We start from the raw sequence: 26,976 nt of genomic DNA, 5'->3' as shown, positions 1-26,976 counted from the left end.
ACCTAGCTGATTCTTTCTTCCTTCTTTGCTTTTCTAATCTATTTCTTTTCATCGTATTTGCTGGCTTATCTATGGGGGAGTCAGAGGTCAACTCGGGATACTATCTAGGTAGTGAACACAGTCTGTATATAGAACTGCCTTGCCTGCCCTATAGTAGGCACTTCATGAGGCCACCGTCACGGTCACGGTCACAACCAACAACGAAGAACATTCTACGAAATACCGTAACAGATTTCCATCATTCAAGCAAAATGTGAAGAAATACAAACTGAAGAAACTGAAAAGAATATGAATTACTATATCTTAGTACAACGCGAAGAAATGTTCCACACTTTCTGTATCGCTATATATCAAAGGGGAAAAGGAAAAAACGAAAAAGCATTTATATATGAGCCCGCAATCCCCCTTCCCCCCTCCCATCTCCCTTCTCCCCTTTCCTCTACACGCCTTTTCTCAAACAAAGACGAGAATAATAACAACGAAAAAAGCACGTTAAAACAGGAAAAAAAAAGAGGACCAACAAAACAAAATAATGGCACGAGAGAGTATTTTGTATCGAACAGCGACATACAGACAAGATATCATCAAATGTAGAAAAGACGAAAGAAAAAGACAAAAGTACACAAAACAAGGGGAAAAAAACTAGTTATACAGACAACAAAAGGGACGTATCGAAACGAAACAGTGCCTAATGCAGAAAAAAAAAAAAAAGAAAGATAGAGAGTAGAACAGGGAAAGGAAAGGAAAAAAGCGGCAGCCGATGCGTAGTTTTTGAGGCCCATTGTGGCTTATCCAGAACACCCGGCCATTTCTTTAATCAAAGAGAGGAGGAGAAAAAGGGGAGGTATAAAAAGGGGAGGTATAAAAAGGAGAGGGAGTGAGAGGCAGATATATATCGGGCGGAGAGAGAGTGGAAATAGTACACAAGAGATGTATGTATAGTCCAGGCCGGTTGGTTGTATGTAATGAGGCAGATCCAGAATGCCTTTCTTTTCTGTCATGTAGAGAAAAAAGGAAAGCGTGACAACAATGAGAGAGGTATCGACATATCCCGAGCCAAAAGAAGTTCCAGAAGCCTTCTTTCTTTCCGCCAGGATGGGATACTAAACAGTTGCAAAGGAAACCAATGAAGCAAAGATCCTGCACACCCCTTCTATATATCTTGTTCGTCGCTCTCGCCTGTTTTGTCTGCGTGTCTCTTGTTTCGTGTTTGTACATTTGTATGTCGGTATTGCTTAATAGTGTCTCCCTCCCATAAAGGGACACTGAAAAGGTTGGTCCTAGATTGGATCAACACTTGTCGGGCTACTCGGCCTGTAGCGGTAGCTCTATCATCGTGTAGTCGACGATCAGGTACGTCCGTGTGAGTGTAAAAGGCAAATACAGAGCAGCAAGCAGTGCGGACTACTGCTCCTCGTCCAGGCTGCCCATCACCCCTCCTGGCTTATGATGCTTCATGCCAAGCTTGAGCAAGCTGAACCTCTTCCTCACGCTGTGCTTCTTCTTGGTTTCAGGCTCATCCATGGACGGCCGGTCCCTGGTCAACATGTCCAGGCTCACCCGGCCAACCGAGCCACCTCGCCTCTCCCTGCCGCTGTCTTGATGGGCATGATCCTTGGCCTGAACCTGGGCCAGCTTAAGGAGAGCAGCGTCTTTGCTGAGCCCGCGCGTGTGCGTTTTTACATCGCCTGCGTTGCTGTTGGCTTCATCGCCGGCTTCTTGGCCGTCCAGCTCCTTCTTCCGGCCGCCCAAGAAACTCAGCCGCGCGCCGCGTTGCCGAGGCGTAATCTGTCGAATCACCGTCGCTTCTTCAGCTTTCACCCCGCTCACCGGAACAGCAACGCTCGTCCATTGCGGGCCCTTGTCGCCGCCTGGTGTTGAGCCTCTCCAGGTAGGGGACGGTGTTGAGATGGGCTGCAAGACTGGCTGTGGGGGCGCGAATATTGCAATCTCAGGTGCAAAGGTTGCCTCAAAATCTAGTACCTGTTAGCCATCTGTACTGTCACACACAGAAGGAAAAAACGTCACTTACAGCCTTGAAGCTCCGAGTAAGCTCGGGAAATAGCTTGGTTCTTATTTCGAGAAATGAGTGCCAAGCATCTCTTGAGCATCATGGCGTGGTCCACCAAAGTCATCTTGATTGCGGTCTCTTGAGGATCAAGCTCAACTTCGTCCTCTCCCTCCTCGTCAGAGTCCGTCCCATCTTCTTCCTCTTCGCTCCTTGTCGTTTCGGGGACCAGTTTGCGGTATTGTACTACGCTATTCTCCGAAGCTGGACTGACGGAAACGGTGACGGCGTCAACAAGCTGCTGGGCGACCGAGTCATCGCCCTCCGCCAATCGGCGTTCCAGCAGAGTCATCTCCTGCGTCTTCCTAGAAATGCGTTCCAGGGCGGTTTCGTGGGCGGTAAGCCTGACCTCGCGGGTCTCGACGATCTCGCTTCGGCGAAGGAGGGTGGGGAAAGGCTCAGCAGTCGTGAAAACCAACTTCTCCGCGTAATGCTCCTGCACTGGTCCCGAAGTATTTCTCTTGGTGGTCACGGAGAAGACCTGGGGATGGGAAGACAGTAAGAAGTCTCGGACAATATGAGGCACTCGAACTCTCTGGTAGACTTGATGAGAGAGGTCCCGGTGTGGCGTCAGAGCCGAAACAACCAAGAACTGGCCTTCCATCTCGTCAACGTCACCACCCGTGATGATCTGAGCTGACGGATATTGCTCCTGTATGCGGTCTGTAAAGGCCGCGGCACGTTCAGACGGGGATCCTTCATAAACGAATTCCTTGTCGCGTATGGAGGTAGCGAATCCAAGGCCTTTGAAGGCCACCTTGTAGTATTTGGGCGTAACCTTTTCGCTTTTAGAAATGCTCTCGTAAATCGTTGCGATGGCCCGCCCAGCTCTGGCCAGCTTGGCAAAGTCGTACACGTTAGTCTCATACTGTACCTGGAGCTCCTTGTACGCAGTCAAGGCGTTGCTCCACGAATCTCCGTCTTCGAAATGCTTGATCATCTCAAAGTAGATCTTCTCCTTGCGCTCGAATGGAGACTGCGCCGGGAACTCTGGATCGGCCAATGCCGAAACATGCCCAATCGGATCCCATTCATAGAGATCCGCATGAAGACGAAGCGCCAGGCCAGCCTCGGTGTGGTTCCCTGACTCGGCCTGCAGCTTAGCCAGCTGATGGACATAGCGGATGAAGATCTCCTCCTTCTGCATGTCACGCAAGAACTCCATGAGCCGAAGTCGGTTGATGATGTTGGAGGCTTCGCCGCTGCCATCACCACCGCTGTGTACAGCTACCAGCAGATCTAGGAACTCGTCCAAAGTGGCGACAAGTTCACACACAGCCGCGTAGAGGGGCTCGTCAGCAGCCTTTGAGAGGGGCTGGAATCGTTCAAGCAGCTCTGCAATGAATAGCTTCTGGAGAGTGCTCTCCGTGAGGGGGTTCGACTTGAAGTAAGTGTCCAGTGAGTCGATGAGCTCCGTCTGTATCACAGACAAGTCCTCGCTCAAGGTCCACTCACTGACAATCATGGTCTGCAGAACCTCCACCGCCATTCTGCGGAGGCCTTCGTGAACACTCAGGCACAACTCTACAATTGGGCCAACCAGAGTTGGTACGTATTGCACCTGATAGCCACCAATATTGCTGAGTCCGTATTTCTCACGCTCCTCTGGAGTGGTTTCCCAGCCGATAGCCTCCCACATGCTCCTCAAGAGATCAGCTCCGTGTTCTCGTACATCGCCAGCAATCTTCCACACAGCTCTTCTCTTCTGTTCAGGGAACGTCTCCAGAGCGAGCGAGGAGCTTCCAACAAGCTTCAGCAGGGTTGTGAAGAACATCTTCCAGAGCTCGGTGTTGAAAGATTCTGCCTCGTCAGGGTCGGGTAGGCAGGATTCTAGAAGTATGCCAGCGAGGTACTGCAGGATGCGCATCGTCGACTTGTGGTGATAGATGAGCACACTTAGCCATCCACTTGGGAACGCTTCGCCGGTCAGAATGCTCATCTGCACTCTGAGCAGATTCTCCAAAAGTGTCGTCAGGTCGTCCTCGGAAGCCAGCTCGAGCTGCATGCCCGACGGAGAATTCGCCAGGGCGGAAAGCACCGCGGCCAATTCTGCCAGAGACTCATCAAAGGTGATCTCCTCCGCTGTTGGTTTCGTAGGGAAAGGATACGATGACGGGAATAGGAGTGAAAGCTTGTTTCTTGGTTTCTGTGGCGAGGAGAGGATTGTGAGGTACGAGTCGACAATGTTGGGGATATGGTCAGGTATTTCCGGGCCCAGATGGTCGATCTGGCAGGCGACAATGGAACAACATAGGCGAATCTGCTCCCGCCACTGATCATTGACCTCTTCGGTGTGACCCCAGTGAGGAGAGATCCATCGCACAGTGTTGGCACTCAGGGCAGATTTCTGCTCCGGATGAGCAAATAGGTCTAGCTTAGAGTAGTTGATGATAAGACACAGCTTGTAAATGATGAGCTTGCCCTTGACATCTTTGCACGAGTCCATAAAGTCAATGGCAATATGCAGGATCTCCTCCGTCGTCAAGAGGCCCGTCAGCTCCGGCAGCCAGGTGTGGAAATGTTGCACCGCCAGCGTTTGGTTACCAACAAGTGCTGGCGCCGACTTCCTCATCATCGAGTCGAGTGCTTTGAAGATGCTCCGGAGGCTCCTGGTAAGTCCTTGAGCGGAGGACTGGATTCCTATCTCCGCCTCCTTTACCTTTTGTTGGCCTCGGGACTGCGTGATGAACTTTAGAATGTGTCTCACAACCTTGAAAGTCGCACGCAGCTTGCGGGCTGTCTCGGGCTCTGCGTGACGTTTGAGCAGCCGGATGAAGGACTGTATGAGACAAGGGGTAGCAAAGGGGTAGTTGAACTGAGTTTCCGCATAATGGTCCACCAGGGGAGCCAGGTTGAACCGTCGATCGTGTACGATTCCAAGCACTCTAACCAGAGCCGTAAACACTAGATCTTCGTATTCGTCATTCCCAGAGTACTCCACAAGGATTCCAAAGAGCCCGTCCAGCACGTCGCTGAGGAGCTTCACGACTTCAATTTCTGAGACAAACACGACTTGTTTCAGGATGGCGGGTATCTCGTCTTTGGGCAAGTCTTTCCACTTGAGAAGCCCCAGGATAATTCTGTCCTGAGAGAACCTCGTGCTGCAGAGGTAGGTGTCTACCATCATCACGGCAAGCGGCCCAGTCACATCCACCGAGCGGTCATCTTTGCCTCGCGGTGCCCACGGGACGGCAAGATATCCACCCTTACCTGAGGGGCCGGCCTGCGCAGTCGAGGTGAATTCGTCTATTTTATAGAGCAAGAGCCCATGAGGTCCATCGCGAATGAAGGCTTGGTCCTCCCACAGAGGCATGTGCGCAACGGCAAATGGTGGGTTTGGCATGTCCGACAAAAACATGACGACGTGAGCATTCATTACGTCGCTTGGCTGCAGCGACAGGCGGAGAGTCTGGTTCCAGGCTTCTCCCCTTTCCACGGCACAGGACTTGAACGTGGTGAGGGCCTCGGTATTGGAAGATGTGAAAATGCATCTCTCAAAGCGTTCACCAGACGATTGGCGGATCTCGAGCGTGAGCTGCAAGTTCGCCCCGCTGACCGTGCTAGGCAGGTTAATTGCGCTGCCCGCATACCTGGATATCATGTGCTGCTTTGCCAAAGCGGCAATGTTGAGCGTGAGATATATATCCGATCTTGGCTTGGTTGGTGCGGCAGCAAAGCCGATCCTGCTCGTCTTCGATACGCCAGATAGGATGGTGGGCGTGGCCTTGATCAGGCCATCGGCATCCGGATGCTGGAACTTCCTGAGAGAGACCTGCAGCCGCTCGCCGCTCCTCGACTTCTCATACTGACCGGACGTACTGGTGATCAGCTCGCGGATTAGGGGGTCAAATTCTTCAGCGGCATCTCTGTCGGTCTGGGAGTAACCGAGCGCTGGCGACCAGATGGTGACAACCTGCTCAACCTCTTCTGACTGCTTCATGATGGAGTTGAGCTTCAAGACTCCAACGCCAACAGTACGCTCGACAGTTTGTCCCGTTTCATGAATATCCGTGGTACTCCTGGACCCGGCACTGCTTGGCGGCTTGCTACTCCCGTCTTGGCTGTCCAGGCGAGTATTGGAGTAGGGTCTCGCTTCGTGCTGCTCTGAAAGGGGTTCCATCTTGTTCATTGCGTTTCCTCGCGAAAAGGCGGTTCGCGCAGTCTTGCTCCCCCACATCATGCTCCTCCTAGAAGCCTTCCCTGAGCTTGCGGGAGGCGTTTTGACGTTTTCTCTCGTAAAGCTGCTGTCGGTGCCGGACCGAGACAGGGGCTGGGGGATGAAGATGTGCTGTGCTGCTAACACCTTCACAACAAGGTATAGCTCCGAGTCGGCGGCGGGAGCCTCACCAATGTCATGCGCAGAGAGATCGGTGAAGAGTGTTCGGGTGCTGGTGCTCTGTGCAAGACCGCTGATCGAACCGCCGGCGGGGATCTCGATACTGAAACACTCGGAGAGGTTGGTTCCCTTGGCATATTGAGGCTTGCTGACCAGGTAAGCCACAATCGTCGTCTCTTCGGTAGAGCTTCCTGCGAATCCCTTAACGTCCAGCAAGATGTGGTTCAAGCTCGTAAGCTCAGAGGCGGCCTGGGGAGGCTCATCGAGCAGGCTCATAACCGACTGGAGCTTGGTAACATCGACAACAGAGTCATCAGCCGTCAGGACTCTGCCGCGCGCCGAGGGGTCACGCACAACCACCTCACCACCACATAGCTTGTTGACGGTGACGAGGTCCCAGACCGTCTTCTCTCTCAGTTGTTCATATTCGTACGCGGTGAGGACATTGTAGAGGAACTGCTGGCGGTGGAGGTTCAAGGAGTTGACGAGCTGCGATAGCTTCTCGAGCTTTGCATACTGCCGAGAAAGAAGCAGCTCATGGAGGTATTTGGAGTGCCACTCTCGCAAGCACGACGCGATTTCGTCAACCAGTGGCTCGTCGACCGAGGTTGGCGTCTCGTCGCCAATCTTGAGCATTGGCACAGGCGCTGGGGGTCGAGGCGCATTGGGGTCTCTGCGAACGGGGACTGAGAGGTTCTTGACCCCATCCCCTGTGAGGTCTCGCAAAGTCTTGTTCCACTGCGCCGAATCATGCTTCTTGTCCTGGCCTTGTCCCTTGCCCGACTCTATGCCGTCGATGATGCCGCTCTTGGCAGAGTCGCTACCCGGGCGGTCATCGATGCCGCTGTCGCTCGCAAAATCCTCGTCGTGTCTTTCGTCGGCCTCGCCAAGCAGCTCTCGCACTTCCACGCAGCTTCTCGGAAAGATACCACTGAAAACGCGAGCTTCCAGCGTCTGCCCCTTGACGGAGGTCAGGCCAGCAAGCAGACTGGGAGGAGCAACGAGATAGCCGCGCAGCCAGTTGCCGTCTGGCGTCTCTTCGATTATGTAGAGCTCATCGCCGATTTCGAGCGGGAGGTCGGCCGGGCTCGCGGCTGTGAAAGGGTAGGTCGCGACGGCGAAGGCGATCCGGGGGAGAGGCTGCCAGGGCATTGAGAAGTCGAGATGTCGGCCTCTGTCGAGAATACGGTTCGATTGGGCCCGGCAGCAGCGGCTATCCTCTAGCCGTCGGCAGCGGCTTGCTGATTGGCAAGGCTCGACGAAGCAACACGCTGGTGGACGGAAGTTGCGAACGCATCAAGCTTCGACGTGGAAACGCGGTGGTGTTGATATATGGCGGCGCCTAGCGTGTTGATACTCAGTTTCCGACGAGATTCGTTGACCGGCGGCGCGATCCTAGGACTCGAGAAGGAGACTTCGAAGCCGATGGACTCTTTTTGCCCTTCTAGAAAGACTTACGATTCGATGCGTGAAGTTCGTTTGCAGAGCGCCGGTTGGCTGGCGGCTGGCCCTTTCGAGAACCCCTGAGCAAACACGACCAAATTATGCACGCTGGCGAAGAGATAGCGATCCGATAGCGCAATTAAAGCATCCGCCCAATGCTGATCAGAATGCAAAGCCGTGAACAAAAAAGGTATCAAGTATCGCAAGGCCAAGATGCACCGTGCTCTGCAAGGCTCTCTCAAACAGACGCAAGTTGTGACACAAAATCTCAGACAAAAAAGATAAATCACGGCAGAGGGGAATCGTGGGTGTTCCAAGGTTCAATCTCTCACATTCAGGCTCATCACACCTCAGTCTAGGTGATCCCTCCCAGCAGCAGCAGGTACCAACGCTTCAGTGATGGTGGGTGCTGCAGCCCCGCTCCTGTGGCCGCTAGGAATCAGCGGTGGGCTCCCTGGACGGGGGGGCTTGGGGGGAACCTTGAAGCTTGTACGGGGCCATCTCCAGTGGAGAGAGTGCTGAGCCCTCTCCCGTAGGTTCAGGTACGGATGGGCTGCCGACAGGGGTTCGCTGCCAGGGGATGGGTCTCTGTGTGCCATCCCCGACCTCGAAGCATGCAACAGCATGCATCCGATGTCAGCACTCAGCTCAACCGGGATGGACGCGCTGCAGCACAAATCCTCCCGTAGACGAACTGCTTGTCACCTCCTGTCCCAAAGCGGCGCGGTCGTGAACCTGTGGGCGCATCAGCGTCACAGCCATCACACTCGAAGCCAGGTACCTACCGTATGTCACGGAGCACCCGATGCAGGAACGTCAAGCGATGTCGCAAGCAGCGCCGGCGGGCTCTCTCGTTATGGACAGCAGTATCTGTTTGTTTGTTTGTGTGCCTGCCCGACAAATTGTCGAATGTCACCTGTGTCTTCACGATGAACAAGTGGCCTACACGTCCCTCTCAAGCCCGCGCCCGTACCCACTTCACATTGATACTCCATACTATTCAGACCTCTCATGTCCATCTTCAAGGCTTTGAGAACTTCGTCTCCATCGAGCCGCCCTGCCGGCACTCGAGTCTTCCCTTCTGCCCGGAGCATTACCCGTCCTTTGCCGCCATCCTTCTGGCTACTCCGTGCTCCCGTCCTTGGTCGATCTCTTGATTTGATCTCTTTCGCACCCCTGACCCATGCTGGCAATCAAACTCGTCGCTTATCGATTATGTACAATGCAGCATTACGGAGCTGCCTAAGAGGTGCATTATACGTGTAATTGATCGGACCAGGTGTGCTCAGGCCGGCCGGCCGACGGACATTTCTTCATGTAGGTAGTTGTATGTTGTTTCATGGCGGCATGTGGGCATCTGCTACCCGTGAGTCTGAAGCACATTGATCTGATATTTGATGGAGATTGAACCTCTAATATAGTAGCTGCATACATGTACTACCTAGTTAGCATTGGCCTTGACGCCGTCGTAAGACTTAGATTATGAATATACCGAGCTTCAAGTGCCGGGATATGATCCCACGTCTTGGCTTCGTGCACCTATCGTAGTAGTACCTGTGATAGGCAAGAACTAGGTAGGTAGTCACCTTATCCCACTGTCCCGGACACAGAGGACCCTGATATCGACTATCTCAGTGCACGGCTGAAGCCCACTCCGGCCCAGACCATTCCATACCTTGGATGTACAGTCATGCTATTAAACCAGCTTCAATGTCTACACGAGAGGGAAGCGGTTATAGTAAGTTAATGGTTCTAGAGTAGTAATTGAATTTGCGGGAGATCACCATGTTCTATACCAGAATTGTGAGAGCTCTCATGTGGGCCAACACACTTACATACAGACCTCACGTCAGCGGGCAACAATACTACCAGACTACCTACCTAAGTATCTACCCGATTTAAATCCATTGAACCTTTTATAACCACGAAAATGCTTGCCATGCACTGATGGGTATGCCCTAGGGAACCCCCGAGTTATCTGCAATAGAGTGCTTGTACGCAGCTGGATGTCCAAGGCACCGATGACGGCCAGGTATAGTATCAGCGCGCATTCTGCCATAAACTACCAGTTTCTGAAGAGCTCGATGCTTGATTCTCACTTGTTACCTAACTCAATATCGAAGCACTGACCTCCACGTCAATAGATTCCAACGGCAGTTGCAGGTGCAGTGTAGCACTCCGTACGGAGCTTCCCCACGCCCACCTTTTGCTCCGCGCATCGGTGCTTCTGACTACCGCATTAGTATACCACCAACACCCTCAACCCGTTACAGATGACTCAATGCTAACCATTGGACTCGTATAACCTGCGCAGAATGAACTGATTTCCATTGAGTGACATCATACCATTCAATACCTGAGATAAGGCATGAACATGTCATGAAAAAAGAGAACATTATCACGCGGATCAATTCACTTGGCGGGAAGCCGCACACCACACGCCCCTCATGCCCAATGCCGCTCGCACCTGCACCTTTGGCGGCGCATCTGTTTCACTTCCCGTACAATCAACCATCACCTCATTTTCCCCAGTATGACTCAAAATCAGAGTAACGGAAGCCACGTGCAGCGCAGAAGGCAGCATGAAAGTTAAACTGCCGAACATCTACAATCGACCCGCAACTGCATAAAGTCTTGGCAAGCCGTATTTCTTCCTTTCAAGGCATTTTCTTCCTCCTTGCAAAGACGAAGTGAATGAGGTGCAAAGCTTACACAGTAACACGTCTGCGCCTATATCTCGGCCACTTCCCCCATCTCTACATCGCAATAGCATCAATCTCGCTGCCAGATCACCACCAACGAGGTAGACACCATGGGAACTCCCTTCGTCAGCTTTCTCGAGCCTAGCAAGCTCGAGGGCTTCCAGCTCGGCGTCCCTCGAAGCAAGATACCCGCAACAATCCCCAGGACATTCCTCGACGCGATGGAGGTCCGCGAAGAAGTCTTTGTCAAAGAACAGGGCGTTCCGCAGGACAACGAATTCGACATCGATGACCCGCGATCCTGCCACTGGGTCATCTACGTCAGCGTCAACAAGACGGAGGTGCCCGAGATTCGCAATGAACAGGGAGAAATTGTGCGGCCGCGCAAGAGCTCGACCCGAAGCACTCCCGTGGGAACCATCCGCATGGTTCCCTTCCCTCATGATCCTCACCCGAAGCCAGGAGGCGAGTACTGGAACGGCGTACTGAAGGGCGAAGAGAATGGCACCACGGTCCCGTCATCTCGCCCGTTTGTCAAAGATCGCCCGACGACTTTTCATGATGGGAAGGAGCCGTATATCAAGCTTGGACGATTGGCCGTCATCAAGAACTATCGAGGCTTCAGCTTTGCAAGCCAGCTTGTGAGGAGCGCACTGGACTGGATCAAGAAAAACCCGTCATTCTTTGATCCTAGCATCAGGGAACTGGGTCTCGAGCAGCTGGGATCAGCTACGGAGACCGAAGCGCCGCAATGGAAGGGCCTTGTTTGCGTCCACGCTCAAGAGCAGGTTGCTAAAGCATGGGCGAAGTGGGGATTTGAGATTGACGAGGGTATGGGCAAGTGGTATGAAGAAGGCATTCCTCATGTTGGCATGTTTCTTCGTCTGGACATTGGCGAGAAAGATATTCGGATCTAAGGGTCATGATGCGGGCTGAGTAAAATGGTAGTGTGAAGCAGACATCTTATATGAAGATCTGCCTACGTACAGACACGATTAGAGAGCATGTCTCAAGATTGAAAAAAAAAAAAAGAAGAAGAAAGAAATTCCTCCACTTTACCTACGGTTAACGACGTAACTTTTTTGACTCTTTCTTTTCTTTATCTGATGCTACCTGTTGCACTTTTGAACTTTTTATTTGACCCCCATTTGATAATCACAGATAAGGAAAAAATAAGAAAAAAAGGGTATGGTAAATTAGAGACACCATAGGCATGATTCATAACAGCCCTTTTTGAGCCCAGCTTTTTTATTCAGACTCTAGGAGCCATCTGAGATAAATCCATGTCCGCGTTCCCAGACCCGAACGCAAAATGCAATTCTGAAATATGCCTGATCCACGCCCAAAAGCCACACTCCATTCCTGCCAGGTAACCCACCCGCGCAACCTTTATCGGTTGCTCTTGGCGACACGCTCCAGCTCGTCCTTCTTCTTGATAGCGTATGAGTTGCTGCTGCCCTTGGCGGCGTTGATCAGCTCCTCAGCCAAGCACTCGGCAATGGACTTGACGTTTCGGAAAGCGGCCTCACGGGCACCGGTGGTGAGCAGGGCAATGGCCTGGTTGACTCTCCTCAGGGGGGAGACATCGACGGCCTGACGACGGACGGTACCGGCGGAACCGATTCGGGTAGAGTCTTCACGGGGACCGCAATTGACAATGGCGTCAACGGCAACCTGGATGGGGTTTTGGTCGGTCATGAGGTGAATCTGTAGAAGGAAGGCTGTTAGTACGAGTTCTCCAATGCGACCTCTCCTCGTTCTTGGCCTCGTTCTTCTTCATCTTCATGTTCCTCCCCCGGGGGTCGCGTGCAAGTACGTACGATCTCGAAGGCGTGAGCGACGATGCGGACAGCCATCAGCTTCTTGCCGTTGTTGCGACCGTGCATCATGAGCGAGTTGGTCAACCGCTCAATGATGGGGCAGTTGGCCTTGCGGAATCGCTTGACGGCATATCGGCCAGCAGAGTGGGTGACGTAGACGGGGTTTCGCAGGGAAATGTAGTCGCTGTTTGCAATCAATCCATCAGCATTTCTGTAGCCCCTCCAATGTGTCACAACGAGAAAGGCAGTATATTTTTGTTGATCAAAAATTCCTCCAATCTCGCCTCGATCGCGGGTTTTCGACGTACGTCAGGGAGATGTCGCGGACCTCGACATCGTAGTCCCACTTGTTGAACAGCTTGACGTTGCCGACCTCCTTGACAACATCCTTGGGGAGGGCGTCGGTAACGACAGAGTTTTCGATCTCGATTTCGCCGTCAGACATCTTGGGCTATTTGCAGTCGAGGAATTCCGGTGCTGGGGGGCGGGACTGCGGTCAGTGGTGCGGACTTGTCGAGATGTGATTTTTCAAGAGGTTGAAGGTGGGCTCGGGTCGGGCGTGGAAGGGGAAATTTTGGTGGTGTGTGCATTGGGCGAATCAGACGGCGCGAAAAGTTAGGTACGTACCCTGCACCCACGTTCGGTTAGGGCTCGGCTGCCCTGGTGCATTCGGAAGTGGGCAAACCGCGCAAGCGGCAAGGGCTACTCTAAGTCGTCGCCAAAAATTCCAATTCCTCCACCTTCTCCTCTGTCGACAAGCCAAGCACATCACAGACAAAATGGTATGATATGAACGCCCAACGCCGCCGCCGCCCGACCATGATGAATGTCGAGATGGGCGCCGCGATCGCGATGCACTTGCTGATTGTTTGAAACCTCACAGGCGCCCGCAGCTGGAGCAAAGAAGCAAAAGAAGAAGTGGTCCAAGGGCAAGGTCAAGGACAAGGCCCAGCACGCCGTCCTGCTCGACAAGAACATCTCCGAGAAGCTCTACAAGGATGTTCAGTCCTACCGCCTCGTCACCGTTGCCGTCCTGGTCGACCGAATGAAGATCAACGGCTCCCTCGCCCGCCAGTGCATCCGCGACCTCGAGGAGAAGGGCATGATCAAGCCGGTCATCACTCATAGCAAGATGAAGATCTACAGTAGGGCTCACCAGTTGCTCCCTTTGTGCGGACGAAGAAGAACAAAATGTACTAACGACAATGCGCAGCCCGTGCCATCGGCGAGTAAATTTACCACCATGTTTGAAAGTTAAAGCATTGAGATTTGGCGCCTGGTTGGTCTGAAAGGAAGAAAATGGGCCATGAGAGCAGAGGATGATACACGAGGAACATACAGCCTCGGTTGGGACGCTTTTTCATGCTCGGTGTAGCATTTTCATGGGATCGGAAACGCTTTAGCATATGGCTACGGAATGAAGAACTTCAAAAAATGACCAAACCCGACGCGAGATACCCTCTCGGCCCAGTGTGACGCACATTTTCAACTGCAAAGTCTTGTGTGTGATGAGCTTATGAGGACGGGCTGATGGTTATTGCTGTGACGTTGACCGGCCTATCCGACTATTAGATACCTGTTCTCTCTATCACATGCGCAACTGCGTCGACATGGTACACTGCAGCGTAGATTTTCGAATTGGATACTATGACTGCAGTGTCCCATGAAACATGGAATTCAGGCGTAACAAGCTTTTGACCACTCTACCTCCACGGTCTCAGTATTCTCTGTGCCATAATAATTCGTACCTACGGTATGGATAGAAAGATATCATTCGGATGCTGTCCCGGGGCTCTTTGGACCGTTCTGAGACTCAAAGTGATTTATGCCAATTCTCTGTGAATGTGATATTTCCACAAATGGTGTTGGACGCCTGTCCAATCATATCAAAGCAGATTGCGACTCTGCTGGGCACTCGTCAGCCACAGTTTCAAGCCCTTCGGCGCCACCCTTCTCGGTACTCCGTAGACATCTTTGCCTTCAGTTGTTCTGGGTGTTGATGGACGAATTCATTGCTGCCGGATTTCATGCAATTGCATCAAAGAAAATGGACCTCATAGATTGCGAGGCGTCGTCCATCTTATCAAACTTTAGAAGCTGAGGTCTTCTCTTCGTTGGAGCAATCTTGTGGACTCGTATAAGGCATCTGCAAGTGGCGGTCGACCAATCGATTCCTGAGTGAAGGCAGCGCTATCAAGGTCCCCAACCTGGGACAAAGTAAGGCGTGCACAAGATACAAAGAGTAGTCTATGCGCTCTCCGAGAAGAAAGCATTGAGATATCCGTGGAAGTTTCCTACTCAAGGTCCGCAGCGACTGTTCAGGCGCCAAATCCGATACTAGTATCTACTTTGTGCCTGAGCAGCAATCTCCATCTGGGATACGCTTAGGGACGCACGCCGCAGTGCATTCTTTTCTTCCTCGGTTCTTTGATATTTCCTCTTCTGATAGGCACCGCACAAACCTTTGCCCCTGAAACGGCGATAGAGCCAATTAGAATTTTGGGATTATTCCTTCGCCCGTGCTGCCGACAAGACGAGGCCGTGAGGCAAATATTGGCGAGCCGGCGGCTCCTGAACCGAAGCCGTCAGTGTCCATAATATCCGTTGTAACCAGCAAGGCTGGAGAATCTGAGGACCTCGGGCCTCCCTGGCAATTGTGGAGCCGGAGTACGCGGGATGGCTTCTCACGGCCGGTCAGATCGGCGGCAACGGTGTGGCAATGCGAGAGATGTTGGCAATGGCGGCAAGAATCTCGAGATGGTGGCACTCCTTGATTTTTTTAACTGGCCAAGTCAGACACGGCAGCCGGAGTAGCCGCTAACCAAGCCTTCCATTGCTCTTATCTCCCAGACTTCTGAGGATCTCTGAAGGGTTCAAGGGGCGGACTTGGCCTCTAGAAGATTCCGGTGCCATACCTACCATTGATGGCTGCAAGACCCAAGCAACCAAGGCCATGCGGCTAAAAATGACGAGCTATATTTGTCCATACCTACATGTACTCTCCATGCCAGCTGGACTTGCAGGTACGGAGTACTACTGGCTCCCGCGGCGGGCAGTCCTGATAGGCCTCCGTACACGTACCTGCACCAGCCGGGACGATGGCTGAAGCGGTGACGAGTCTCTGCGTGCGAAAGACGAGGAAAAGCGTGCAAAGTGCGTGAGCTGCGTCCGTCTGTACGGAGTACTTTGGCCTCAGGGTGTTTCGGGGATGCCAGGACGAGGCAGGTTTGGCAGCAAGTTTCGCACTGACGGGTGGCCTCGGCGGGAGACCAAGATCGGGGCGAACCGGGTGCAAGTTCTGCTTTGCACCCAATGTGACATCAAGGCGCCGGCGTTGTGGGTTGTACAGGCACAGTGCCGCCCAGAAGTTGGACTGCGGAAAAGCAGAGGTCCGGGTCGCAGTGGAAATAGGCGCCTGAAGCCCAGTCCCCAGCGTGCCTGCTAAGGCCGCTGGCACGGCCCTCCACAGGCGCGCTGCCTCAGGCTGCCGCTGTATCGCTGTAGCCTCCACGAGGTACCTTCGCTGTTGCCGTGGCACTGGAGGTGGAAGGCGGCCCAAGGCCCAAGCCTGCAGCGCTAGTGCGGCCGGAAAGAGTCGCTCTGAAAAAGTGTCCCCTTCGAGACCCGCTGCAATTTTTTTTCCCTCCCCCCAGAAAAGCCATTCGCCCGTCGGTGCAGAATTTATTTCGCTCGACTCCCCCAAGTGTCCTCCTCTTCCTCCTTTCATCTCCATCTCCCCTCAATCCTTTCTTTGTTTCCGGGAAAGCGTTTGCACCTCAGTCAAAATGTCTTCTGAGAAGCCTCAAAAGGTCCTGGGCATGCCGGTAAGTCGACTCTGCCTGCCTTTTTGCCTCGTCCATTCTGCCCGCCCTGTCCCCTCCATTGCCAGGGATACGCCGCGTGAGATTCCGAATCGACGCCGAGAGACATTCTTGCACGCATCATCAATTGAATCGCCGAGACGATGTTGAGATGCCGTGCAATGATGTCTATTTGGGCCTCACCATCGATCTGGGGGAATCTGCCGTCGTGTGTCTGGCTTGGAAAAATTTTCTGCATCGCGTTGGCACATGTGAAACCTGACCGCTAACCATTTTCTCACAGCCCTTCGTGGCCGACTTCCTGAGTAAGTCTTGCCTTGGATGCTGAATCGGTTTCAGCATGATAGCATCAATATGCATTGCGGCATTTGAACAAGTCGAACTGACAAACACTCTACAGTGGGTGGTGTCTCCGCTGCCGTCTCCAAGACCGCCGCTGCCCCCATCGAGCGTGTCAAGCTCCTCATCCAGAACCAGGTTTGCCACCCTCTCTCCAGACCCTTTGGTCAAGGAAAACTCTTGTTCTAACCTCCACGATAGGATGAGATGATCAAGTCCGGTCGTCTCGACCGCCGCTACACCGGTATCACCGACTGCTTCAAGCGTACCGCCGCCGATGAGGGTGTCCTGTCCCTTTGGCGTGGTAACACTGCCAACGTCATCCGATACTTCCCTACCCAGGCCCTGAACTTTGCTTTCCGTGACAAGTTCAAGAAGATGTTCGGCTTCAAGAAGGACCGTGATGGCTACGGCATGTGGATGCTCGGTAACCTGGCCTCTGGTGGTGTAAGTTTTCTCTCCGCTCTTGAATATCCCTCAACCTCGCGTGCTTGATGCTGATGCTCTCTACCAGGCTGCTGGTGCCACTTCCATGCTTTTCGTCTACTCTCTGGATTACGCCCGTACCCGTCTGGCCAACGATGCCAAGAGCGCCAAGAAGGGTGGTGAGCGCCAGTTCAACGGTCTCGTTGACGTCTACCGCAAGACCCTCGCTTCCGACGGTATTGCCGGTCTGTACCGTGGTTTCATGCCCTCCGTCGCTGGTATCATTGTCTACCGTGGTCTCTACTTCGGCATGTACGACTCCTTCAAGCCCGTTCTCCTGGTCGGTACTCTCCAGAACAACTTCCTTGCCTCTTTCGCTCTCGGATGGTGCGTCACCACTGCCGCCGGTATCGCTGCCTACCCTCTTGACACTATCCGACGACGAATGATGATGACCTCTGGTGAGGCTGTCAAGTACAAGAACTCCTTCGATGCCGCCCGCCAGATCATTGCCAAGAACGGTGTCCGCTCCCTGTTCAACGGTGCCGGTGCCAACATCCTCCGTGGTGTTGCCGGCGCTGGTGTCCTGTCCATCTACGACCAGCTCCAGATCCTCCTCTTCGGAAAGGCCTTCAGCGGTGGCTCTGGTTAAATTGCTTTTTCTACGTTCTGTATAGACATTCTCCCTGCGTCGCCACGCGGAGATGGGGTTTATCGGCCAGGTGGGTGTAGTCTGGCGTCCACTGGTTGATCAAAAAGGAGACCGGAATGGAGGGTATTGAGGGAAGTTGGGGCCAGATATCCCGACCTGTGTAACGGTTGCTATTTGCGGGGTTAGACTGGCATGGGGCACTGGCGTAGGTATTAGTCGTTTCGGCTCTTGCCGTGCTTTCTACCTTAGGTCGCTGTAATTATACACCAATGCAAGTTCCCTTGATTTAGAGATTCAAAATGCAATGACCGCTCTGATGTGACATCCTCAGGACGCATGTGTGCCGTGGCTCGAGATGCATTTTCCTCGGCTTCGTGCCTTGCCCTCAGCCTCGTGGCAATGGTGTAGTGCGCTGCTGACTAAGACGGCGTATCGTAACGGCGATTTGGAAACCAGCAGGCCGAGCTCTACCAAGCTACAGCAACGCGGATCACCCAACATTGTGTCGCCTGATTGCAATCCCTCCAAGACGCTGCAAGCTGGAGATACCTTGTGTCTAACTGCGTACGCGAACGCTGCAGAAGCACCATATCAAATCGGTCACAGAGTAACTGGTGCCAATGCCGCCTAAACAATCGTCTTCCACCGGAGCAGGTCGCGGCCGGCCGGCCAAGGGAAGCAAAGCTCAACCAGCTGCTCGCGCCGCTTCAGAGTCCAGCAACCCTTTCGAGTCTTCAGATGACCAGGCAGAGGAGCCGAAGCAAAAGAGGCCCGTCGAGCCAGAGCCCGCGGAGCCCGAAAAGACCATCCCGAGAGCGCTCTTGACGCGGATTCTGCACGAGTTCTTCACAAAGGACGCTACGAGAATGTCGAGGGATGCCAATGCGGCGGTGGGCAAGTACGTCGACATCTTTGTTCGGGAGGCGATTGCGAGGACGGCCGTTGAGAAGAGGGGAGGGTTTCTAGAGGTGAGTTCCGTCGGGAGTACATCCTGCTCTGTCGTCTTGTTAGAGCTGCTCCGAGTGGACAATGCTGACTGGTTCTTTTCAAGGTTGAGGACTTGGAAAAGGTCGCGCCTCAGCTGTTGCTGGATCTCTAGCTAGGGGTGCCAAGTTTAAGTATGTCACGGAGCAATTGCCGTTGCTTAGACTACCAGGGATCCATCATCTACTGCTTCGAGGCCCAGTCCGAGCAACCAGGCAGATCACACGCGTTTCCGACTCCTCCTGGTCTTTGGATCGGCCATTGACAGGCTCGACATTCGCCTCTTGACGGCGATACTCGATGCAACGAACAAGGTCCAATCCACTGTTTCATCTGGCACAAAAGGATCAGACAGCGCTGTTAGCGGTTGGAGGCATCCAACTTGGCAGAGGAGCATGCGAGAGACGATGTGCATGAAACGCAGTGTTTCCGAAGCTAGGTTCACTGCAGATTCGTCCGCGGCCGCGGTGGAAACATATGGACGCTTTGCTGGCCAGACATGGTTCCTTGTTACGCTTGTCTGGAATAAGCCACGTCCTGTCTCGAGGATTCAGACAGCGTCTCACCCTCTGCATGACTGTTGAGCAGCGCATCACCACTGACAAGTCGTATCATCGGTTCCATCGACAGACAGTTCAAGTACAAGAAACGAATCCATGGCCTTCAATGAACTTTGTCATGTACAGCTTCTGATTTGGTAACTTGGCCATCCAGACAGTATCCCACCCGATGCGGCTATCAATTGGTTGTTTGACAAATGTTTAAGAGCATCGTGACTTTTGATCTCAGTGTTGCGGCGCTTGGCGGTCGGTTACCTAGAGCGTTTCACTAACGTGACAATAGCCCGGATTCTGCACATGTCGGGCAGGGGTTTTGTGGCGTTTACAGCTTCTGCCTGTCTCCCGTTGACAGCGCCATGGAGTCCCAAACCGCCAGGCACGTTCTTAAAAAAGAGGTTGTTTGGACGATTGGGAAACAAGAGGCCCATTGGGGTTTTAGTGCGGTCGCGGCCCTGCGCTTTGCTGCAGTCGTCTGCGTTTAGCTGCGCTGAAACCGACGATGTCTCGCGTGTGTCGGAGGCGCTCCCACTTGAAGCAGCTTGGACATCAGACCCCGGCGCGGCCCCTCACAACTAGGTGTGGCGCGGCGGTGCTGCAACGAGTGCAATTCCGGCTTCACAGTCGCCCGGCGCCCATGACGGCTAGTCAGTGTGAGAGATTGCCTCTGTCGGGGCCGACAATGCCAGGGTCTCGGTTGCTCAGCGTGTCGACGACGACGAGAAGGCTGTCCGTGCAAGCCACAGGCCGGAGTGAGGCTAGCGGCTTGCCATTGTCTGCTCCACGGAGGCTGACCCCTGCCGTCGAGACCCATGCCCGGCATCCAGACAGCATCTGGGGCTGCTATGTTTCGCAGACCCGATTGCGCTGGGCCGGCCAGTTGTCTGGACCCGGGCGATTCGAGGCCAGCGTCCATGGCCAAACAGGTCTCATACACGCTATGAGCTGCCTTGAAGTGAAGCCATGCCCCGTTGTTTGAGGACCTTTGATAGGCGCCTCCTAGACGACTGCCCCTTGGGACAAGGTGCAAGGACGCTAATGCGGATGTTGAGGATGGCATGAACAGAGAGATGAGAGATTCATAAAAGCCATCGTGTTTCGCTTGTTTCTTTTCTCTCTTTCTCTCAACAATCGTTCTACTGTTCGTCCGTGGGGTTTCCTTTTGTCTCCTTACTTTCTCTTCTCTTCTCTTCTCTATCCAGTTTACATTTACATTCCAAAGGCTAGTCCTTTGCTGGTTCTATCACTTCACATTCTCTTACCCATTCAAGAATTAATCTTGCTTTCTTCTCCTCCTTTCCGCTCTCTCTTTTCCATTAGGTTTTATCTTGGGAAGTCTGGTACTCTCTCTTTAGGCCGGCCTATTCTTCAAAAAAACAACAAAAAGCCCTCTATTCAAGATGCAGTTCTCTACTCTCCTCCTCGCGGCCTTTGCTGCCGTCACCCAGGGTATGTTCACTTGCTGCTATTGTTCAGATATCTTGTCAGCTGCAATGCTAACACATCTCTAGCCGTTGATGTCCAGGTCGTCTCCGTTGGCCAGAACCCCATGGCTGGCATGGCCGGTCAGCCCGCTCTCAAGTACTACCCCGACAACATCAAGGCTGCTCCTGGGTCCATGGTCCAGTTCCAGTTCTGGGCCGGCAACCACACCGTCACGCAGTCCGACTTTGACCACCCTTGCACGCCCATCCACCAGGTCAACAGCTCCATCGCTGGCATCTGGTCCAGCTACATGCCCGTTGCTGCCGGAGCCTCCAAGAAGGAGATCCCCGTCTTCACCGTCCAGATCAACGACACCAAGCCCATCTGGATCTTCTGCAGCCAAGCCAAGCACTGCTCCGCCGGAATGAGCATGGTCATCAACGAGAAGTGAGTACTTTTACAGAGCGCCACTTGTGGTAGAGCATAGACACTGACATTGCTAAACCTGCAGCACCTCTGCCAACGCCACCCGTTCTCTTACCAACTACCGAAGTGCTGCTGCTAATGCTCAGGGCGGCGCTGCTGCCGCTCCCCCTGCCGCTTCGCCCAGCTCCGGCTCCGGCTCAGCTCCCGCCCCCAGCGCCAGCTCAGGCTCTGGCTCTGGCTCTGGCAGCGATTCTCCCGCTGTTCCCTCGGCCGCTCCCTCGGCCGCCGAGCCCACCAACGTCCTCGCTCCTCCTTCCTCAGTCACCCCCGGCGCGCCCTCTGGCACTGGTGTTCTCCCTGGCGGTGCCACAGACACCGGCATCCCCAAGAGCGCTGCCTCATCCGTCGGCGTTTCCACCAGCCTGCTGCTGGCTCTTGGTGCTGCCTTTGCTCTGCTATAAGCGGGACCGGCGTGACGGCAATGACGGCGGGGACGGTTTGTATAAAAAAAAGCGAGACGACGATCTGTAATACCATTTTGGGGCCAATGAGTGGAGGGGGTTTATTCACATCTGCATCTTCCTTGCAAGCAAGGGGTTTTTTCTTTATGTTCAATCATATTTTTTTCTGAAGTGGCATGGAAAGTTAATCTGATCCACAAAGGTTTTCATGGAAGTGGGAAAAGGACAGCGAGAGTCCTGGGTTAAAGAGCACATGCTAATAAGGGACCATGTGTGTAAATGTATCTGGATAACCTTGTTACAATAAAAGGGGTTATTTTCTCTACTACTGATCGATTCGGTGCTTTGTGATGTCTTTACGAGATCCGATAGGAGTTGTCCAAGCTTGGCCTGTTCAGCCGTTCTTGTAGGTCGATTCTCGGTGAGCATAGGGTAAGGGATCATGAGAGGGATTGAATGATTCACCTTGAGTCTTTGTGCGTACCAAGTTGGACGGCTTGGAAAGTCATTTGGTTCCGTTCAAAAAGTGTCTATTTTCCAGAAGCTGGGCATGATTCCCTTGGCAATAACAGTTGATACCAATGCCTGCTGTCCTTGTTCAGGTGTCTTCCTCGCATCCAAGTGGGCAATCTACTTGTCCTCCCCCCCATGCCTGGGCTTCCTCTTCGACCGTCCCTGCTGCGCCGCCGCACAAAGCTCCCTCCTCGGCTCCCTCTCCAGCCACCCGTCGTCCCTCTTGACAAAGCCAACCCGATGGTACTTCTTGCTGTTGCCAAAGAAGTTGACCCAGTGGCGCAGCGCGTCGTGCACCTGCTTCCGCGCGGCGGCGCGCTCCCTGGCCTTGAGCGCCTCCATCTCGGCGGCGGTCCACTGGGCGTCCGTCTCGGGGTCGTCGAGGGGCAGGAACATGTCCTCGACGCCGCGCATGTCGGGGGTGCGGTCCTCGGCGAAGCAGCCCGTGACGAAGGCGCGCGCGGCGTCGCAGCCGGCGAAGTAGTGGTAGGAGCCGCCGGGCCCGTAGATGTGGCGGCCGGCGGAGACGTCGAAGATGGTGCCGTTGATGGCGATGTAGACGGGCTTGGAGGGGTCGCTGCCGTCGTAGGCGGAGAGCTGCTCGGGGGTGAGGTAGAGGGGGCCGTTCTGTGTGTTGGTGCATTTCGAGTTAGCAAAAATATCACACATCCGTCTTCTGCTGCTTTGCTTGCTATCATGTTATACGACCAAAGAGTTGGAAGCGACGCACCCATTTGGCCTTCCACCAGTCCACCCTCATGTAGTTGGGCTTGTGCTTCTGGCCCCAGAAGAAGCTCTCGCCGTTGCTGATCCAGTAGCTCAGCGCGCACGACGCCAGGAATAGGAAGCTGATGACGCGCAGGGCGTCGACCCAGTACGTGTACTTTTCCTCCTCGTCGACCAGCTGCTGGGCCGTCTTCTTCCTCCTGGCCGGCTCGATGGGGTCTTCCGCAGCGGCGTGTTGCGGCTTGCGCTGCCGCAGTTCCGAGTCCGCCATGGCTCTGTGCCCTTTTCTGCTGTTCAGCTGTATTATTGCAGCTCTTTGATTTGGGGCTTGCTTGGGGGGGGGGGGGGAAGAGGAGAGTGAAAATGGTACGTAAGATGGCAGAGAATCGTGGCCTCAAGAAGTTGCTTGCTTCAATATTCTAACTCGTATAAGCGGAATCTTTTGGCGGGATCGGGAAAGCAGAGCTCCCCGTTGGCAGTTGCTGATGCTGGGACGAGGTGATTGGCCTGTTGCGCACACGCCGGGGTTCTTGACAGCAAACTCCAAAGACGTCAGGGCCGTTTTCAAGAGACGGCAGCAGAAACGACGAGCGCGGCTAAATGCTGGCTAAATGAGGGCTATGCACACGCCAGGCGTTGCTCTTTGACGTTGCAAGTTCGAGTGCTTTGCATGTTGAGTTGGGCATCGCCGAGCGGGGCGTCACCACAGCAACAGGAGCCCACTTGGCACACTCTTTATGGTGGAAATTGGTAAACAGCATTGGCACCTTGCCTGTATTTGTATTATTAACAACCCACAAATGCACGACCCTGCCCGGTATTACGGAGTAAGGCTTCATCCTGCAAAAACCACCATCATCAGCGCCCCGAATCAGCCCTCGAGGCAGGCAGAGGAACGAGACATCGCAACGAATCGCGACGCGGAGAATCCACGATAAACAACCGCTCCATAGCAGCTCAGAGCCACCAGCAAATGGAAGAGCTGTCGAGTCTGCCCGACTCCCCCGCGGCCGCTGGCGGACCCCTCCAGATGGCCTCGCCCGACCGCGTGAACCAGCGCCGCGACAACAACACTCTCTTCGCCACCCTCCGCGCCCCCGGGTCAGAGGGCCTCGCCTCGCCCGTCCACGACAAGATCAGCCAGTTCAACAGCATGAGCGCGCAGTCGCGGCAGCTGGAGCGCAAGACGGCCGACGCGGCGCTCAAGCGGGCCATGCTGGGGCGCGAGGAGGCCGAGGCCGAGATGCGGCGCCTCAAGGACGAGGCCAGAGACCTGCGCCAGGAGATTGAGGAGGGCAAGGAGCGCGAGAGGAGGGTGGGCGAGCGGTTGGAGACTGTCATGGTAAGCCCAGCAAAACGACATCAACAAGACCAATAGCCTCATGACTATGGGCTACGTCACCGTGCTGCATGGCCCCTGTTTTTCATCCCTGATCCTGCAGCATGGCGCCTCTTTGTTATACTTTACTATCGTCCCGTCAATGGGGGTTCAAGCTAATGCTGGCTTTCTCTGCCTCCGCAGGAAAACTATGGACGCGCAAAGGAGACACACGCACACACCCAGGCTCTGTGGGAGAAGGAAATCAGACGCGCCCGAAAGGAAAATTTCAAGGCGCAGTCGACCATCGTCAAGCTCCAGGAGGACCTCAAAAACACCAGAGCGGCAACGAAGTTGGTCGAAGAGTCGCTGCAGCATGAAAAGGACCGGAGCGCCGCTCGAGAAGAGCAGACCCGCGAGGCTCAGGATACCATCAGCAAACTTCAGGATGACCTCAGAATGGTCAAGGCAGCAACGAAAATGGTCAAGGATTCTCTGCGCGAAGAAAAGGATCGCAGCAATGCTCGGGAGCAGCAGCGTCTCAAGGCCGAATCCACCATTACCAAGCTGCAGGCGGATCTCAAATCGGCTCAAGCCATGAACAAGCTGGTCGAAGAGTCACTACAGCAGGAAAGAGAAAAGGGCCGTGCTCGGGATGCAGAACTGTTCGAGGCCAAATACCAGGCGAGCAGCCTCCAGGACCAGCTCGAGCAAGCACTCGAGCGCATGAAGCTGGTCGAGCAGGAGCGCGATGCCTACAAGGTCGCGGCCAAGAACGAAGAGGTTGCCCGTCTCGCTGCAGAGGGCCGCATTCCCCTGCCTACCGAGCAATCAGACGACGAGTTTGCCTCTCCGCCAAGGAAGCGAAGGCTGGCGTCGACGATTCGGTGCAGGGATCCCCGCGTCTCTCTCTCGACAATGGAGGTCGTCTCGTCGGCCGCCAGCGAGCTGGAGATTGAGCAGCTCACCGAGCAGCTGCAGTGGGAGAGGCAGAGAGCCGACCGGGCTCAGGAGATGATTGAGTTTATGCAGGCCGAGTGCCAGATGCACTGCTGCCCATGCTCCAAGTCCAAGCGTCGGACGAGCATGCTGGCGCAGCAGCTCCCTCGAGCAACCCCCGAACGCAAGAAGCTGTCTGCGGAGGCCTCCATCCCGGAAGAGAAGCGCGCTGCTTCTGCTGAGCCGCTTCCGTCGCCCGTCCAACAGCAGCAGGAGCTGAAGCTGGGAAAGGTGAGGAAGGGCGCCAGGCGGAGCACCGTCTTCTATCCTCAGGAGGGCGTCTTCCGCACGGTATCGGAACAGGAGGCCATCGAGCTGGAAGCCCAGCGCAAGGCCGAGATTGTCATTGAGGCTCACGAGGAGCCGGAACCGGAGATGCCTTCTCCGACAGATCGAAAAGAGGCACATCAACGTACGTTTGCGAAAACACCATCCGTCGAGCCCTCAGTCTATGATTTTCCCCCGGGGAGATCATCGCTCATGTCGCTCATCAATGCTCCGCGAATAGACCCTCAAGCTGACTCTCTGCCAAACTTGCGTAGCGTCCCGCCGCCGGTCCCTCACAACGAAGCCGTCCAGGAGGGAGTGATGCGATACCAGGTGGCAGCAGCAGGAGAGCGAGAGAGAGCCCTGGATCTGGCGCCCAAGTCGGCATCAGCGCCAGCACCGCAGACTGAACGCTTTGCTCTGCCCCGGAAACGCACGTCTGCCGAGGCGCGGGCTTCTGCCAAGGCAATCTACACAGTAACCAAAACAACCACGGTCCCAGTCAAGGACGAGCGATCCCCCAGCTCGTCGTCTTTCAGCCACCAGAGGATGCGGACCGCGTCCAACAGCAGCGCCGCGAGCTTTGACACGAGCGATCCGGCCATGGTTCCCACAATGACCCGCGAAGAGGCACTGGCGCAGATTCGCGAGAGGAGGGGACGTGCTAGGAGTGCGACCAGGGGAGGAGCGGCTACACCACAGAGCCGGCCGACGTCTGGTCTTGGGAGCCGGCCGACATCTGGTCTGGGGACCCGGCCGACGTCTGGACTGGGAAGACGGGATATCAGCGGCCCCGTGGGCAGAGTGGGGAGCAGATCTAGATCTAGGAACGCATGAGGCAGTTGCTTCCCCCTTTCTTTTCTCCCTGGTTCTTGGTTGTTTTCTTTGGACTTTGGATTCACGCGATGGAGGGTACATAGAGGTTTTGGCCCAAGCAGGGACGCTTGGGATGAACTTGGGATGTATATTGTTGCGATGAGGAGAGAGTTGTCACCACCACTCTCACTCATCTTTTCCACGTTCCCTTTCTCCTCCTCTTCTTCTTCTCCCTCGACTTCTCCTACCTTTTTGCACAAAGCTCTCCTTCATCTTTTTTGCATTCCCTCTCTTCTTCTCCATGTTGTTTTATATTCCTCTCATTCTCTCTTTATTTGCACAAGGTTGATTCCTCCAAAACGGGAACAAGGGATAAGGGAAATAAGGGGGGGGCGGGAGTGAAAAGGGGACAAATTTTCGGAGCGCCGGCGAAGGATGGCGTTTTGGGGGTTTTTTTTTTTTTTTTTTTCAAATTGTGGCCGGTTTGGTTCGTTGATTGGCGTTTGTGGTTCTTTTTTCCTTCTCTGTATTCTCTTTTTTCTTTGGCCCTGTGTTGTTGTTGTTGTTGTTGTTGGTAGTTTCATGTTGCTGCTGTTTATAGGCTTTTTGGTGATTTTGAACAAGAAAGACCTTTTTCGCTCTTGAGTCTTGGTTGCCTTGTGTTTTGTAAAGACTCTTCTCTTGTCGAAATGATACGCCTGGAGCCACCTATGTTGCTCTACGTTCACTGTCAACATATCGCCCTAACTATTCAAGGTTGCATGTTTGCGAAACAAAGATTCAACAATGATCTCAAATGATCTGGTATCGACCTCCTCTCCTCAAGCCATCAGAAACTCCTCCTTCAGACTTTGACTAATTGGAAACATTTTTATAC

At 54.1% G+C, this 26,976-nt stretch overlaps 9 protein-coding genes across 9 annotated transcripts; 6 read left to right on the top strand and 3 right to left on the bottom strand.

Annotated features, from left to right (window-relative positions):
- Positions 1-1,024: 1,024 nt before the first annotated feature.
- Positions 1,025-7,813, bottom strand: BBK36DRAFT_1135419 (hypothetical protein). The gene is made up of 13 exons (XM_024892639.1): positions 4,776-7,813; positions 3,841-4,745; positions 3,741-3,807; positions 3,589-3,698; positions 3,345-3,558; positions 3,186-3,314; positions 3,081-3,155; positions 2,566-3,044; positions 2,169-2,526; positions 2,127-2,135; positions 2,033-2,072; positions 1,384-1,976; positions 1,025-1,229 (listed from the first exon to the last, which is right to left on the bottom strand). Exons 1-12 carry the CDS (start codon positions 7,554-7,556, stop codon positions 1,405-1,407), a joined length of 5,739 nt encoding a protein of 1,912 aa, XP_024749766.1. The 5' UTR covers positions 7,557-7,813; the 3' UTR covers positions 1,025-1,229; positions 1,384-1,404.
- Positions 7,814-10,659: 2,846 nt separating this feature from the next.
- BBK36DRAFT_1118760 (hypothetical protein) lies at positions 10,660-11,466 on the top strand (the record flags this gene model as incomplete). Its single annotated transcript, XM_024890512.1, has 1 exon — positions 10,660-11,466. The coding sequence occupies one exon, from the start codon at positions 10,660-10,662 to the stop codon at positions 11,464-11,466; it is 807 nt and encodes a 268-aa protein (XP_024749765.1).
- Positions 11,467-11,938: 472 nt separating this feature from the next.
- On the bottom strand, positions 11,939-12,814 carry BBK36DRAFT_1119097 (ribosomal protein S5, S7 family; the record flags this gene model as incomplete). The annotated part of the gene is made up of 3 exons (XM_024890551.1): positions 11,939-12,256; positions 12,370-12,553; positions 12,678-12,814. The coding sequence occupies 3 exons, from the start codon at positions 12,812-12,814 to the stop codon at positions 11,939-11,941; spliced, it is 639 nt and encodes a 212-aa protein (XP_024749764.1).
- Positions 12,815-13,124: 310 nt separating this feature from the next.
- Positions 13,125-13,820, top strand: BBK36DRAFT_1135414 (ribosomal protein S25). The gene is made up of 3 exons (XM_024892638.1): positions 13,125-13,151; positions 13,253-13,514; positions 13,583-13,820. Exons 1-3 carry the CDS (start codon positions 13,149-13,151, stop codon positions 13,600-13,602), a joined length of 285 nt encoding a protein of 94 aa, XP_024749763.1. The 5' UTR covers positions 13,125-13,148; the 3' UTR covers positions 13,603-13,820.
- Positions 13,821-15,907: 2,087 nt separating this feature from the next.
- BBK36DRAFT_1135413 (adenine nucleotide translocator) lies at positions 15,908-17,781 on the top strand. Its single transcript, XM_024892637.1, has 5 exons — positions 15,908-16,193; positions 16,474-16,495; positions 16,591-16,667; positions 16,731-16,976; positions 17,044-17,781. The coding sequence occupies exons 1-5, from the start codon at positions 16,155-16,157 to the stop codon at positions 17,605-17,607; spliced, it is 948 nt and encodes a 315-aa protein (XP_024749762.1). The 5' UTR covers positions 15,908-16,154; the 3' UTR covers positions 17,608-17,781.
- A 446-nt stretch (positions 17,782-18,227) lies between these two features.
- Positions 18,228-18,706, top strand: BBK36DRAFT_1201140 (hypothetical protein; the record flags this gene model as incomplete). The annotated part of the gene is made up of 2 exons (XM_024897155.1): positions 18,228-18,575; positions 18,659-18,706. 2 exons carry the CDS (start codon positions 18,228-18,230, stop codon positions 18,704-18,706), a joined length of 396 nt encoding a protein of 131 aa, XP_024749761.1.
- A 2,000-nt stretch (positions 18,707-20,706) lies between these two features.
- BBK36DRAFT_1119762 (hypothetical protein) lies at positions 20,707-21,024 on the top strand (the record flags this gene model as incomplete). Its single annotated transcript, XM_024890626.1, has 1 exon — positions 20,707-21,024. The coding sequence occupies one exon, from the start codon at positions 20,707-20,709 to the stop codon at positions 21,022-21,024; it is 318 nt and encodes a 105-aa protein (XP_024749760.1).
- Positions 21,025-22,090: 1,066 nt separating this feature from the next.
- BBK36DRAFT_1159472 (cytochrome b5) lies at positions 22,091-22,970 on the bottom strand (the record flags this gene model as incomplete). The annotated part of the gene is made up of 2 exons (XM_024894204.1): positions 22,091-22,600; positions 22,704-22,970. The coding sequence occupies 2 exons, from the start codon at positions 22,968-22,970 to the stop codon at positions 22,091-22,093; spliced, it is 777 nt and encodes a 258-aa protein (XP_024749759.1).
- A 702-nt stretch (positions 22,971-23,672) lies between these two features.
- On the top strand, positions 23,673-26,120 carry BBK36DRAFT_1119041 (hypothetical protein; the record flags this gene model as incomplete). The annotated part of the gene is made up of 4 exons (XM_024890545.1): positions 23,673-24,041; positions 24,222-24,374; positions 24,624-25,601; positions 25,731-26,120. 4 exons carry the CDS (start codon positions 23,673-23,675, stop codon positions 26,118-26,120), a joined length of 1,890 nt encoding a protein of 629 aa, XP_024749758.1.
- Between the last annotated feature and the right edge of the window lie 856 nt (positions 26,121-26,976).

This window comes from Trichoderma citrinoviride (assembly GCF_003025115.1).
Source record: "Trichoderma citrinoviride strain TUCIM 6016 unplaced genomic scaffold BBK36scaffold_7, whole genome shotgun sequence".
NCBI lineage: Eukaryota > Fungi > Ascomycota > Sordariomycetes > Hypocreales > Hypocreaceae > Trichoderma > Trichoderma citrinoviride.
Note: the sequence above shows the minus strand (reverse complement) of the source record. Positions and strands in the feature narration are given on the sequence as shown.

Coding starts and splice junctions, on each gene's coding strand:
- BBK36DRAFT_1135419 (XM_024892639.1), bottom strand. CDS start 7,556: ATGCCCTGGCAGCCTCTCCCCCGGATCGCCTTCGCCGTCGCGACCTAC. Junction 3,156..3,185: donor AGGAGATCTTCATCCGCTAT/GTCCATCAGCTG, acceptor CTGCAGGCCGAG/TCAGGGAACCACACCGAGGC. Junction 3,045..3,080: donor AATGGGATCCGATTGGGCAT/GTTTCGGCATTG, acceptor TTCCCGGCGCAG/TCTCCATTCGAGCGCAAGGA.
- BBK36DRAFT_1135414 (XM_024892638.1), top strand. Junction 13,515..13,582: donor TAGCAAGATGAAGATCTACA/GTAGGGCTCACC, acceptor GACAATGCGCAG/CCCGTGCCATCGGCGAGTAA.
- BBK36DRAFT_1135413 (XM_024892637.1), top strand. CDS start 16,155: ATGTCTTCTGAGAAGCCTCAAAAGGTCCTGGGCATGCCG. Junction 16,194..16,473: donor AAAAGGTCCTGGGCATGCCG/GTAAGTCGACTC, acceptor ATTTTCTCACAG/CCCTTCGTGGCCGACTTCCT. Junction 16,668..16,730: donor AGCTCCTCATCCAGAACCAG/GTTTGCCACCCT, acceptor CCTCCACGATAG/GATGAGATGATCAAGTCCGG.